The sequence below is a fragment of the Cherax quadricarinatus genome, chromosome 22 (assembly GCF_038502225.1).
Source record: "Cherax quadricarinatus isolate ZL_2023a chromosome 22, ASM3850222v1, whole genome shotgun sequence".
NCBI lineage: Eukaryota > Metazoa > Arthropoda > Malacostraca > Decapoda > Parastacidae > Cherax > Cherax quadricarinatus.
This window is the reverse complement of record NC_091313.1, coordinates 22,338,347-22,353,795: the sequence shown is the minus strand read 5'-3', so window position 1 is coordinate 22,353,795 and position 15,449 is coordinate 22,338,347. Positions and strand designations below refer to the sequence as shown.

The window sequence follows — 15,449 nt, the reverse complement described above, 5'->3', positions numbered from 1 at the left end:
ACCCCTCCTTTAAAGTGCAGGCATTGTACTTCCCATTTCCAGGACTCAAGTCCGGTTATATAAAATAACCGGTTTCCCTGAATCCCTTCGCTAAATAATAGCCTGCTCACACTCCAACAGCTCGTCAGGTCCCAAATACCATTCATCTCCATTCATTCCTATCGAACACGCTCATGCACGCCTGCTGAAAGTCCAAGCCTCTCACCTACAAAACCTCCCTTACCCCTTCCTTCCAACCTTTTCGAGGACAACCCCTACCCCGCCTTCCTTACCCTACAGATTTATATGCTCTCCATGTCATTCTACTTTGATTCATTCTCTAAATGACCAAACCACCTCAACAACCCCTCTTCAGCCCTCTGACTAATATTTTTATTAACTCCACACTCCGAATTTTCTGCATAATATTTACACCACACATTGCCCTTACACAGGACATCTCCACTGCCTCCAACCGCCTCCTCGCTGCTGCATTCACAACCCAAGCTTCACACCCATATATGAGTGTTGGTACTACTATACTTTCATACATTCCCTTCTTTGCCTCCATAGATAATGTTTTTTTGTCTCCATATATACCTTAATGCACCACTCACCTTTTTTCCCTCATCAATTCTATGATTAACCTCATCCTTCATAAATCCATCCGCCAACACGTCAATTCCCAAGTATCTGAAAACATTCAGTTCTTCCATTCTCCTCTTCTCCAATTTAATATCCAATTTTTCTTTAAATCATTTGATACCCTCATCACCTTACTCTTTTCTATGTTCTCTTTCAACTTTCTACCGTTACACACACTCCCAAACTCATCCACTAACCTTTGCAATTTTTCTTTAGAATCTCCCATAAGCACAGTATCATCAGCAAAAACCAACTGTGTCAATTCCCATTTTGTATTTAATTCCCCATAATTTAATCCCACCCCTCTCCTGAACACCCTAGCATTTACTTCTTTGACAACCTCATCTAAAAATGTATTAAACAACCATGGTGACATTACACATCCCTGTCTAAGACCTACTTTTACTGGGAAGTAGTCTCCCTCTCTTCTACACACCCTAACCTGAGCCTCACTATCCTCATAAAAACTCTTTACAGCATTTAGTAACTTACCACCTATTCCATATACTTGCAACATATGCCACATTGCTCCCCTATCCACTATCATATGCCTTTTCTAAATCCATAAATGCAATAAAAACTTCCCTACCTTTATCTAAATACCATTTGCATATATGCTTCAATGTAAACACTTGATCTACACATCCCCTACACACTCTGAAACCTCCTTGCTCATCCACAATCCTACATTCTGTCTTACCTCTAATTCTTTCAATTATAACCCTACTGTACACTTTTCCTGGTATACTCAGTAAATTTATTCCTCTGTAATTTTTACATTCACTTTTGTCCCCCTTCCCTTTATATAAAGAGACTATACATGCTCTCTGCCAATCCCTAGGTACCTTCCCCTCTTTCATACATTTATTAAACAAAAATACCAACCAATCCAACATTATATCCCCCCTTGCTTTTAACATTTCTGTCATGATCCCATCAGTTCCAGCTACTTTACCCCTTTCATTCTACGTAATGCCTCATGTACCTCCCCCACACTCGCATCCTGTTCTTCTTCACTCCTAAAAGATGGTATACCTCCCTGACCATTGCATGAAATTACCGCTTCCCTTTCCTAGTCAACATTAAAAAGTTACTCAAAATATTCTCACCATTTACCCAAAACCTCCATCTCCCAATCTACTAACTCCCCTACTCTGTTTTTATCTGACAAATCAATTTGTTCTCTAGGCTTTCTTAACTTTTTTAACTCCAAAATATTTTCTTATTTTCAATAAAATTCTTTGAAAGTGCCTCTCCCACTATCATCTGCTCTCCTTTTGCACACACTCACCACTCTCTTCACTTTTCTTTTACTTTCCATATACTCTACTCTTCTTTTAACACTTCTGCTTTGTAAAAATCTCTCATAAGCTAACTTTTTCTCTTTTATCACACCCTTTACTTCATCATTCCACCAATTACTCCTCTTTCCCCCTGCACCCACCCTCCTTTAACCACAAACTTCTGCCCCACATTCTAATACTGCATTTTTGAAACTATTCCAACCCTCTTCAACCCCCCTACTCCTCATACTTGCACCAGCCCACCTTTCTGCCAAAAGTTGCTAATATCTTTCCAGAACTTCCTCCTCCCTTAGCTTATACACTTTCATCTCCCTCTTAGTTGTTGATGCCATTTTCCTCTTTTCCCATCTTCCTCTTACTCTAACTGTAACTACAACTAAATAATGATCCGATATATCTGTTGCCCCTCTATAAACATGTCCATCCTGGAGCCTACCCATCAACCTTTCATCCACCAATACATAATCTAACAAACTGCTTTCATTAGGTGCTATATGTCCTGGCTTTCAGTGAAACGAAGCTGAAAAGGGCGGGAGAGTTTCAATGGAGAGGAATAAATGGGATTAGGTCAGGGGTTTCAAATAGTTAGAGCTAAAGAAGGAGTAGCAATAATGTTGAAGGATAAGTTATGGCAGGAAAAGAGGGACTATAAATGTATTAATTCAAGGATTATGTGGAGTAAAATAAAGATTGGATGTGAAAAGTGGGTTATAGTAAGGGTGTATGCACCTGGAGAAGAAAGAAGTGTAGAGGAGAGAGAGAGATTTTGGGAAATGTTGAGTGAATGCGTGGGGAGTTTTGAATCAAGTGTGAGAGTAATGGTGGTTGGGGATTTCAATGCTAAAGTGGGTAAAAATGTTATGGAGGGAGTAGTAGGTAAATTTGGGGTGCCAGGAGTAAATGTAAATGGGGAGCCTTTAACTGAGCTATATGTAGAAAGAGATTTGGTAATAAGTAATACATATTTTATGAAAGAGGATAAATAAATATACAAGGTATGATGTAGCACATAATGAAAGTAGTTTGTTAGATTATGTATTGGTGGATAAAAGGTTGATGGGTAGGCTCCAGGATGTACATGTTTATAGAGGGGCAACTGGTATATCGGATCATTATTTAGTTGTAGCTACAGTTAGAGTAAGAGGTAGATGGGAAAAGAGGAAGGTGGCAACAAGTAAGAGGGAGGTGAAAGTGTATAAACTAAGGGAGGAGGAAGTTCGGGGGAGATATAAGCGACTGTTGGCAGAAAGGTGGGCTACTGCAAAGATGAGTAGTTGGGGGGTTGAAGAGGGTTGGAATAGTTTTAAAAATGCAGTATTAGAATGTGGGGCAGAAGTTTGTGGTTATAGGAGGGTGGGGGCAGGTGGAAAGAGGAGTGATTGGTGGAATGATGAAGTAAAGGGTGTGATAAAAGAGAAAAAGTTAGCTTATGAGAGGTTTTTACAAAGCAGAAGTGTTATAAGAAAAGCAGAGGATATGGACAGTAAAAGAAAGGTGAAGAGAGTGGAGAGAGAGTGCAAAAGGAGAGCAGATGATAGAGTGGGAGAGGCACTGTCAAGAAATTTTAATGAAAATAAGAAAAAAATTTGGAGTGAGTTAAACAAGTTAAGAAAGCCTAGGGAAAGTATGGATTTGTCAGTTAAAAACAGAGTAGGGGAGTTAGTAGATGGGGAGAGGGAGGTATATATATATGTTGAGGAAGAAAGGGAGGTGGTAATTTCATGCACTGGTCAGGGAGGTATACCATCTTTTAGGAGTGAAGAAGAGCAGAATGTAAGTGTGGGGGAGGTACGTGAGGCATTACGTAGAATGAAAGGGGGGTAAAGCAGCTGGAACTGATGGGATGATGACAGAAATGTTAAAAGCAGGGGGGATAGTGTTGGAGTGGTTGGTACTTCTGTTTAATAAATGTATGAAAGAGGGGAAGGTACCTAGGGATTGGCGGAGAGCATGTATAGTCCCTTTATATAAAGGGAAAGGGGACAAAAGAGATTGTAAAAATTATAGAGGAATAAGTTTATTGAGTATACCAGGAAAAGTGTATGGTAGGGTTATAATTGAAAGTATTAGAGGTAAGACAGAATGTAGGATTGCGGATGAGCAGGGAGGTTTCAGAGTGGGTAGGGGATGTGTAGATCAAGTGTTTACATTGAAGCATATATGTGAACAGTATTTAGATAAAGGTAGGGAAGTTTTTATTGCATTTATGGATTTAGAAAAGGCATATGATAGTGGATAGGGGAGCAATGTGGCAGATGTTTAATATTTTTATTTTAGCATGATACTGTACATGTTTGTACAGAGAAGTGTAACAATTGGGTGAATATGCCCAATGCTCCTTTATATGCAGAGCATTTTGTTCAAACTTAAGACTAACTAGATACTTTGTATAGTGGAGTGTGCTCTTAAGTATATTAAGGACAGCTCTCTGTTTTCCTGTATTTTCCAGGATTATTCTATGAAACCGGAGGGTAAAGCACTTATGGAGTCCTGTGGTGGACCAGCTCAGTCTCCCAAGCTTTTAGATGATGAAATTTGGGATGAGTGATGTACAGCATATAATATATACATAGACCTCTTAGTGTGTTGAACTGATCATGTAATTGAGTCTACTCATTTTAACAATGCTACTTCCTGCTTTTACTGCAGAAAATTCTAGATGTGCTGCATATAGTAGGTCAGTGGTAACTATGTTCCTGTATCTACCCATATTCTTGTTGCCTTTAGGCAACATATTGTCTACCAAATTCTTGCAAATTTTTCATTTATCTAACCCATATTAATAAGGTTGCATTTTTCTATTGATTTGCATGTAGGTTTTTCTTGAATAATTCTTTACTTAATATTTTAGTTTGAATATCAGCAATGAATATTGCATTTTTTTTTTTTAACACTTACCATCTTCCGCCAAGGCAGGGTGACCCAAAAAAGAAACAATTTCACATTAACTGCAAAATGTCAAGTCTCATAAATTAATGACACTATTTTCAAAAATATGCTGGGTGTGTAATGTTGATCTTTTAGTTAAAAATAGTAATTCCACTTTAACTGATTTCTGGCTTAAGATAGTTTCTGATAAACACAGTATTAAAGATAGACTTGTAAATGAACTGAACCTGTTTGTTATATTGAACTGTAGTATCAGCACCCCTCTGGCAAGACCATATGCTTTTTTAGACCACCCTGCCTCTGTGGGAGATGAATAGTGTGGTTTGTTAAAAAAAAAATATATATATATTGTAATTAATAATTAAAATGTTAATGAATGTCATGAGAATTAATATGGAGATCCTGGGGAGTGCAAAACCCATAAGGATACAGTGTCTGAATGTCATGAGAAGAAAGGATATTAAGTGCTGTTGCAGTTTTCATTAAAATACTATCATATTTTTACATGTATGATTAGTTAATTATAGGAACAAATACACATTTTCAAGATTAAAAAGTTGAAAAGCAAGAAGCTTTTTATTTCTTCTGCCCTAAAGTTGATCTGTAATGGATCCTTACTATACTTTATTCTTATCTGCTACCATTCCTAGTGGCCTTGTTCAGGGACAGCTTTGGGTTTACAAAAGCGCTAAAATATATGGGACCACTCATCAGTCCTGTTCCAATGTAGCTTTTATAGGTAATGCTACAATGATCATGTTACTCCAGCCAAAGGAAACTTGATAGTGTCAGGGAAACACTGGGTAATGGTCACAAAACAGTATAAGGTAAGCAAGTAATTATTATATTTACAGGAAAGTGCTAAACCATAAGATCATACAGCACCTGGAGAACGGGAGGCAGTCATGTTTGATCCAAGGAAGGAGAGGAATGACGGTCAAGCTTTTTGATGAAGCTGATGTATGAATATTAATACTACTTTATGATTTCTTATTGATTCATAATTTAATGGAATTAGTAAGTCATTCAAGCAAATAATCAGTAAATTTGCTGTAAAATTATTATGTAGAGTTCATTTTAATTTGCTTCAAACCAGGAAAGCTGTTCTTTACATATGCATCATTACTGGAACCATTAAAATTAACTGAAAAACTATTATTTAAGAAGTGCTAAACCTGTAGGAGTCATATAACACCTAAGGGAATGGGAGACAATCATGTTCGATCCAGTGAAAAAGGGATTGCTGCTTCACTGTAAGGCTTTTCCAAGACATCAGTTTAAACTCAAAATTTCTGTTATGGTTTTATCTTTAAATTCCTCTCGCATATAAAAACACATTGTGATTCCATTGATACATTAGTTACATTTCAGTGACTTAAAAGCAAGCTCTGGAAATTCTTCTCTAAACTTTCATAAAGTTCTAGGCAACTTAATGAATATAAATTTGTGAATCTGATAATCCAGTTAAGTAGTGTCCTGTTTCTGCTGTGTATCATTAGCAATCTGTAGGTAGTAGTAAGGGAGGGACCACCTGAAGTACATACTATTTTCACTGCCCAAATTTCTAGCAAAGGAATTTCTCAGTGATGATCATTGTTGGAAATTCAAACAACAGAATGCCTTGCACAGCTTATTACATTAATGTGAATCCTACTTACCTGGATCTGGGTAAAAAATTTAGTTAATACATTTTAATAGTTTTCATCTTACCTCTCACAGTGGTATATCATTTTACCCAGTGTGAGGGTGGAAGCTGATGCTGCAGATCCACTTCTGTGTATTCCAAAGATTAATTTTAAAGTATATATATATCAAACACTCCTGTCTAACAAGCTTCAAATCTGAACTCCTCTCATACCAGGTTTAAATTCACACACTCAGGTTTGGGGGTGTATCCCTGGTACAGGTGAAAACATTAAAATGTGTTTCCATAAGACACCTACTGTCCTTGTTCACTTGTCAGTAAAAATAGGTACTTGGGTGTTGGTTAACTGGTGTGGGTCGCATCCTGGGACAAAATTTACTTAATTTGCCCAAAATGCTTTGCATAAGAAGGGTCTCTGTATATAGTAGTATGTCATTGAGGTCAGCTATGCCTGTATACCTTGTTCATGTACTTGAAGAAATAAAGATGATTCTTCTTCTTTCAACACACCGGCCGTATCCCACCGAGGCAGGGTTTACCTGGAGAGAGTTCCGGGGGTCAACGCCCCCGCGGCCCGGTCTGTGACCAGGCCTCCTGGTGGATCAGAGCCTGATCAACCAGGCTGTTGCTGCTGGCTGCACGCAAACCAACGTATGAGCCACAGCCCGGCTGGTCAGGAACTGACTTTAGGTGCTTGTCCAGTGCCAGCTTGAAGACTGCCAGGGGTCTGTTGGTAATCCCCCTTATGTATGCTGGGAGGCAGTTGAACAGTCTCAGGTCCCTGACACTTATTGTATGGTCTCTTAACGTGCTAGTGACACCCCTGCTTTTCATTGGTGGGATGTTGCATCGTCTGCCAAGTCTTTTGCTTTCGTAGCAAGTGATTTTCGTGTGCAAGTTCGGTACTAGTCCCTCTAGGATTTTCCAGGTGTATATAATCATGTATCTCTCCCGCCTGCGTTCCAGGGAATACAGGTTTAGGAACCTCAAGCACTCCCAGTAATTGAGGCGTTTTATCTCTTGTTATGCGCGCCGTGAAGGTTCTCTGTACATTTTCTAGGTCAGCAATTTCACCTGCCCAAAAGGAAAAAACGAAAGTTTCTCCTTTTACATTTAGTAATATGTACAGGAGAAGGGGTTACTAGCCCCTTGCTCCTGGCATTTTAGTCGCCTCTTACAACACGCATGGCTTATGGAGGAAGAATTCTGTTCCACTTCCCCATGGAAGTAAGAGGAAATAAACAAGAACAAGAACTAGAAAGAAAATAAAAAACCCAGAGAGGTGTGTGTATATATATGCTTGTACATGTATGTTTAGTGTGACCTAAGTGTAAGTAGAAGTAGCAAGACGTACCTGAAATCTTGCATGTGTATGAGACAGAAAAAAAAGACATCAGCAATCCTACCATCGTGTAAAACAATTACAGGCTTCCGTTTTACACTCGCTTGGCAGGACGGTAGTACCTCCCTGGGTAGTTGCTGTCTACCAATCTACTACCTAGGATAAAGATAATGATTATTATTTTTATTATAGCAAGCTAAATTGCAGAATGTTATATAGTTCCTTTATGCTGGTAAGAGGTTCTTGATCCAGGGAACTGGACCTGACCTTTTATTGAATCTAAGTGCCTCCTATTCCCTCAGGTACTGTACGACCCCTAAAATTTAGTACTCCCCTCATAAATGTACAGTGGACCCTCGACCAATAATATTAACCTGTTCCAGAGAGCTTGTCCTTAGCCGAATATATCGTTAGCTGAATTAATTTTCCCATTTAATCCATTCCAGACAGCCAAAAGTATTAATTTTTTTTTTTTTCATGAAATATACATTTCCCTACAAAGAAAACAATGAGACATGTACAATAACTACATAAATAAATGTTAAAATGACACTTACCTTCATTGAAGAGTACTGATGAGTGATGAGACACTTTTTCTTGAACACTGGGATTTTCAGAGTGATACATGAGTAAAGGCTTCACTTTGCAATCCCCACTAGCATTACAACAAAACATGAGAGTTAGCCTGTCTTTCATGGGCTTGTGTCCTGGGAATGCATTTCCTCCTGAGTAATGTAGGTCCTGTTTGGCATTTTCTTCCAGAACAGGTTTGTTTCGTCATAATTGAACACTTGTTGGGGTTGGAATTTTTCAGCTTCGCCATGCGTTATTACACTGTGTATGCCACTACGATTCTTAAGTCTCTCAAACCAACCTTTGCTGGCCTGAAATTCCAGGCATTTTTTCCTGTTCATCTGGGTGTTAGTCGACTGGTTTGGGTAGCATCCTGGGGGACAAGATTAAATACCCCAATAGATATAAGTTAGACAGTCCTCGATGACGCACTGACTTTCTTGGGTTATCCTGGGTGGCTAACCTTCTGGGGTTAATTGTTTCTCGTTAAGCCACACCAACAACACACACTCCACATCTTCGAGTAGTACAGCTGATGGTGGCGGAGCAGCAGCTGACCATGGTACAACAGCAGCTGATGGTGATACAGCAGCAAACGGTGGTGCAGCAGCAGCTGATGGTGGTGCAGCAGCAGCTGACGGTGGTGCAACAGCTGATGGTGGTGCAGCAATAGCTGACCGTGGTACATCAGCAGCTGACGGTGTAGTAACAGCTGACGGTGGTACAGCAGCAGCTGACGGTGGTACAGCAGCAGCTGACGGTGGTACAGCAGCAGCTGACGGTGGTACAGCAGCAGCTGACGGTGGTACAGCAGCAGCTGACGGTGGTACAGCAGCAGCTGACGGTGGTACAGCAGCAGCTGACGGTGGTACAGCAGCAGTTGACGGTGGTGCAGCAGCAGCTGACCATGGTACAGTAGTATTTCGATAGTATTTCTCGCCCTTTTTACCACAGAGTTGGCACTAGAAGCTTTCTTTGGGCCCATGGTGGCTTATTTAGCAGTTCTTTCTTTTTTCGACACACCGGCCGTATCCCACCAAGGTAGGGTGGCCCAAAAAGTAAAACGAAAGTTTCTCTTAAATTTAGTCATTTATACGGGAGAAGGGGTTACTAGCCCCTTGCTCCCTGCATTTTAGTCGCCTCTTACAACACGCATGGCTTACGGTGGAAGAACTCTGTTCCACTTCCCCATGGAGATAAGAGGAAATAAACAAGAACTAGAAAGAAAATAGAAGAATACCTAGAGGGGTGTGTATATATATGCTTGTACATGTACATGTATGTGTAGTGTGACCTAAGTGCAAGTAGAAGTAACAAGACATACCTGAAATCTTGCATGTTTATGAGACAGACAAAAGACACCAGCAATCCTACCATCATGTAAAACAATTACAGGTTTTCGTTGTACACTCACTTGGCAGGACGGTAGTACCTCCCTGGGCGGTTGCTGTTTACCAACCTACTACCTAGGTTATTTAGCAGTTACAAGCACTAAAAAAAAAAAATGGAATAATACAAAATGTATTGCATATGTGCGTGGAACCGTCCGCCCTGGCTTGTAAACAATGGCACACTAGCTGAAGGCAGGGCAGCTGAGGCACTCAGGTTGGACAGACAGGCCAACGTGTTCGGGAAGAATGTTGTTACCCGAGTTTTTCACCGTTGGTCGAGCCAATATTTTTACGCAGAAACGCATTGTTAGGCGATTTTATCGTTAGATGATGCCAGCGTTGGTCGAGGGTCCACTATAATAATAATCTTCAGATGTGTTGTTGCAAATCCTCACACATGTCCTCTGCAGCCACACTTGTCATCCCTTGGACCTCGAATGAACATTAAAAATGTGTTCCCTTGTGGTTCCTCTGTACTCATTAAATTTGTTTGAAATGTATGGGGCCACTACCATTACAATTGAAATACTGGTTCCTAACTTACAAACAAGCGATAATGGACACAACATACACTGTACCTGCCACTACCTCTGAGCAATCTGGAAACAATTATGAAAGTTGGCAGGCAAGTACTCTCCAGACACTGCTCCTGTTCTTAAGGTGCCATTCAACTGGGTATCAGTGTTTTTGTTTAAAGGGCTACATTTATATCCCTGTTCTAAAGTCCGAACCCACATGGTAACCCACACAACTGGACTTTAAGGCTCACATTGTGGAACTTTGTATTTTCCACTTCATGCTTCACAAACAAACTTGTGCATCATTATTATTCAACAGCATTAGTTTTTCTCTTAACACCTTTTCAATTGTGTTTGGTCCAAAGGGGTTATACTTCACTGAAAAACTGCATTAGTCCTACCTTTTTTGAAAGAAAGTACCTCATTATAGAACCATCACTTACCAGCACTCTTTGTTAGTTGGAATGCTTGGTTAGCAACATCGACCACTTAATTTGCTTTTGTATATGCATCAATGACTTCACTAATAACAAATCAGTTATTGCAGTCCTTTGTGATGTACTGTAGGAAAAAGCTTCCAGCACTACTTGGCATTACATATGTATATATTAAAGTTCCTGATTATGTGGTCCACATCCCATCTTTGCCCTCTTAGGTACGTTGTATTTTTCTTCCTCAGTCTTAAAATGGTGTATGTCAAATAAACTTAACCCTATACTATTTTAGGTTTTCTCTAGCCTCAAATATTGAAGGCATTTGAGCTACCCAGCCTTCCTCAGAAGAAACCAGAATTCCAAGGCAGTGTATGACACCTACAGGTTTAGCACTTTCACCAATTAATGTAAGCATGATTATAATCCAACCTTTCAATGATAAGGCATTTTTATTGCTGGTAAAAAGCATCAAACTAGTTAAGAAGCTTACTAACAGCAGCCTGTAGTGTGGTCAGAGATGGAGAAATGACAGGTGTAGAGCAAGGTTTTATTGTAATGAACCCCCAAAACCGGTGCCCTAGATGCCATGTGGGGCTCTTCATCCAAGGAATTTGACTTCCTTTCATCCCATGGATTGAACTTGACTGCCTCCAAAACTTTCTCTGCACCTGTCTCTATTTTGAGCAATACACCTTTGTATCCATTGTCAGAGCCTGATCATAAGCAGCTCACACAAGAGTGCACCAGCAGCCACCAGCATTCCTCCAACTAATACTACAAACACTCCCTGAAAAAATACAATCAATGAAGGCCTTGGTGGAGATAGTTACATTTTTGACTTAAGGTGATCAAAGGTTATATTTTCATCATTTGTCTTTAATTTAGTGTTTATTATTTCATAATTTATTATATGTTTATAACAATATACCATGGGTTTACAACTTTGTTATGGTTATAATGATAATATAACTATATACTTACTGCAGTTATTGTAAAAATAAAAATCTTTAAAATCAACTATATGTAAACTCAATAAAGCTTATCCTATCCTAAGGTTGATATTGGGAGTAGAAGTGTCTTTTCCTTCCATGGATGATTATTCTTTTACACTAAACCACTACCCCTTACACATCCCTACTATTTGCATGCCCCTCCCCACAACACTATACATATTATCAATGCCAATTTAGTGCATAAAATGAACTTTATATTCCCTTCGATGAAACCTGAATGCCTCCCTTTCCACAGATGCTGCATGACCCTTATGAGTTTAGTACTTCCCCATGACTAGTAATTTCATCATATGAGGGGAAAAGTGTGGAAGTGGCAAGGGAAAAGGAGACAGTAAAAGGTGGTGGTGAAAATAAGTGATAGGGAAAAAGGAGTATGTGGCAGTGACCCTCTTCAAAGAAGGTTCCCTTATGCTGGTAAAGGGTTCTTTGATTCAAGGAATTTTAGTGAGATTATTCAGGTATACATACACATGGAGAAGTGGAACAGAATTCTTCCTCTGTCAGCCATGCATGTTGTAAGAGGTGACTAAAATGCCAGAAGCAAGGGGCTAGTAACCCCTTTTCCTGTATAAAGTAGGGCCCCACTTTATGGCGTTTTGCTAATGCAGACATTTCAAATTACATATGACCAAAACTTGCTATATGACTCCCCTCACCTGACTTTTTAATATGGTCACTTCGCCCCAACCGGTTTGTTTACATTCTCCGCCCGATCATAAGATTAGATTAGATTTTGCCACCGAAGTGGCTAGTTTATTGTGCACCCCATATCCATCCTGTGGACGGTAGCGCGAGAGCATATGGATACACAAAAGGCCTAGGAACTAGGCCCCAAAGGGTTAACAGGAATACATATGGATTTATATCTACATATCTATAGTTCACTTATCTGTTACAAGCAAATTTAGGAAATTTGCTTAGTATATCTGGTATCTTATTTTCATTAATAAGATATCTTGACATGTCACATAGGTTATTATACTGTCTGTCTCTGTATTCCTCAATAAGTGGACAATTAAGCACATAGTGTTCAAGAGAGTGACCATATGCCTGATCACATAATTTACATTTAGTTTGATCATCATCTGTGTGTCTCCCAAACTGCCAGAAGTACTTGTAACCAAGCCTAAGCCTGGCCACTACAACATCAGTCAGTCTGTTCACATTGCAAGTTGCTCCATAAACATACTTATCTACGTTCATGTTATCATAGTGGGTTATAGATCTACTCAGGCTTCTAACTGCATTCCTATAACAATCATAATGACACCAAAAGTATGAAATTTGATGAAAAACTTATGGAATTATGCTCTTGCGAAGTTAGCGGTCTCGAGGATGTTTACGCATCGGCGATTTTGCCTACTTTGAGCCCTATTTTCGGCCAATTCCAGTATACTATTCGACAAAAATCATAACTATTTCGCTAGAACTCCATTTTTTTCTATCGAATGAGTGCAAGAAACCCATTTACTGATTTCGACTATCCAATACAGTGGTCAGAATTTAGCAATTTTGCCAATTTCACACAAATTTCAAAAGATGCCAATTTCCAAATAGGGTCCAGAATAAACAAGACATTCCTGGCACTAAAATAACATTTCCTCTGTTCATTAGTCACGTCCCCAGGCCCCTCTTACATTCTTTTGCTTTCCACTTTGAATTTTTATTCTCACAAAAAATAGAAGATTTACTGTTATGCAGACTACTTACCTCTTCAAGGGGGGCTCCTTGGCGTGGTGAAGAGGCTCTTGGTCTGAGGAATTAGCCCTGTCGGTCTTCTTCCTCAGACCGAACCTAATTACCCCCCATTCTCCCCTCCCCTATCCCATCCTCCCCATCCTCCCCTTTTTCCATTCCTCCTCCTCCTCCTCACCCCTCCCTTTTGCCCTTCCTCTTTTTAGCCTTCGTGATTTCTCCCACAGGCGTGCTAGTTCCTAGGTAGGGGAAAGGACACCGGGGTCGATCCCATTCCGTTGAGGTTTCTTGGCGGTGGCGTAGTTTGCCGTGGAATCTGGATTGCCTAGGGATGTCCCGATCCCTCTCCGGTATCCCGGAGTAGCTTTGGGTGTCTTTTGGGCGACGGGTGTATCTCTGGAAGCCACCTTTCGGATTCCGGGGGTGGTGGCTGAAGGAGGTATGCTTTGTGGCGGATATCCGGCCGCCCTCTCTTTTGTCCACCGAGGTAGCTCGGCAGATGTGAGGTTGCTATCCCGGATTGCTGGTTTACTGGCATGAAGGGTAGGGTATGGCACGGGTTCCATGCTGCATCTGCGCTACTAGCGGTGTCGAGTCCTCTTGGGCGCGGAGGGAGATTTCCGGCCCTTTCATTCCTCCTGGGAACTATTCCTCCCCGCTCCCCCCTTTTTTTATTCTTTTTTTTGTTTTTATTTTCTTTTCTTCTTTCTTTTTTTTTCTTAAAAACAAAAAGCAAAGGAGTAACCTAACCATGGCAGCCCTAGTCCATGAAACCACTACCCCCGGGCCCCTTCTTGATACCGCACCCCATTCTGACCCTGCCTTGTGTTTAGACCACTCTTCGGACACTCCTGATGCCCCTGTACCTCTTGCTGGTGCTGTTTCCTCACCCGCTTCAGGTACCGGGGCTTCGACTGACTCCTTCGATTTGTCTGAACTCCGCTCTCCTTTGACTATGCTTCCGGCTTCTCCCTCTACGGTACGGCAATTTTCGAATCGCCCACCCATTTCATGCCGGACCAACTCCGGTCCTACTCCTAAACGCCAACGTCAATCTCCTGATGATGCTCCGTCGTTACCTTCCCATTCTACTCGGAAACGACCGACACGTCAAGCACTCCCTCTCCACGCTCAGTTTCGGACCACACAATGGACTAAATTCTTTACTTTAAGACCAACTTCTTCTTCTGCCTACCTTTCTGACCATAGTATTGCCAAAGCGCTCCTGCGTCATGTTGGCAGAGATATTTCATTTCACGCTCTCAAGAGCGGTACGCGCATCGTCACTGTCCAGAATGCTACCCAAGCTCATGATCTTTCTCTCCTTTCGAATATCGATACTACTCCTATCACTATTGAAAAACATCTTTCTCTCAATTCTTGTAGTGGTACTGTCATTCTGCCCCATACCATAGTCCAACAGAATTTCCAGTCATGTGGCAATGACATTTTTGAACAGCTGGAACTCCAGGATCTCCCAATCCTCAAAGTAGACACTTATGTCCTTCCTGCCCGGGGGCGGAGACGTTACCCTTGCAATGTGGCTCGTTTAACTTTTGACAGCCGAGAACTCCCGTCCTCTGTATATGTCGCGGGACATCGGTTACAAGTTCGAAAGGTGATACCTACACCGCAACAATGTAGAAATTGCTGGCGTTTTGGTCACCCAGCGAAATATTGCAGATCTATGGCCGAATGCCCAGTCTGTGGTGCCGACAACCATTCTAATACATCTTGCAGTCAACCTCCATCTTGCCTTAATTGTAATGAAGCTCACCCTTCGTACTCCCGCCGTTGCCAGGTCTACTTAAATGAACGTGAAATCCGTTGCCTCAAAGAGGCAGAAGGTCTCCCTTATGCTATGGCAGTTACTCATCTCCGCCTCCAAGGGAGACTACCCCGTGTTTCTTATTCTCGTGTTTCCAAACATCCCCCCACTTCTGGGGTCCCATCTTCTGCAGCCTCCTCTGTTGTTACCCCTCCCATAGCCATTACGGCATCTAATCCTTTTGCTGTCCTTG

General features: G+C 40.9%; 2 protein-coding genes across 7 annotated transcripts in view; one reads left to right on the top strand and one right to left on the bottom strand.

The window, feature by feature from the left end:
* LOC128689588 (probable ATP-dependent RNA helicase vasa-like) overlaps positions 1-5,286 on the top strand; it is a 168,046-nt gene extending 162,760 nt beyond the window's left edge. For all 4 annotated transcript variants that reach the window (XM_070087544.1, XM_070087545.1, XM_070087543.1 and 1 more), the window contains one exon: positions 4,378-5,286. In XM_070087544.1, the coding sequence (XP_069943645.1) occupies positions 4,378-4,476 (99 nt within the window). In that variant the 3' untranslated portion in view covers positions 4,477-5,286. The remainder of the gene's footprint in view (positions 1-4,377) is intronic.
* A 2,222-nt stretch (positions 5,287-7,508) lies between these two features.
* Positions 7,509-15,449, bottom strand: part of LOC128689741 (glutamate receptor-like) — a 111,929-nt gene continuing 103,988 nt past the window's right edge. For all 3 annotated transcript variants that reach the window (XM_053778158.2, XM_053778159.2, XM_053778156.2), the window contains exon 12: positions 7,509-11,507. In XM_053778158.2, coding sequence (XP_053634133.1) covers positions 11,427-11,507 — 81 coding nt within the window. In that variant the 3' untranslated portion in view covers positions 7,509-11,426. The remainder of the gene's footprint in view (positions 11,508-15,449) is intronic.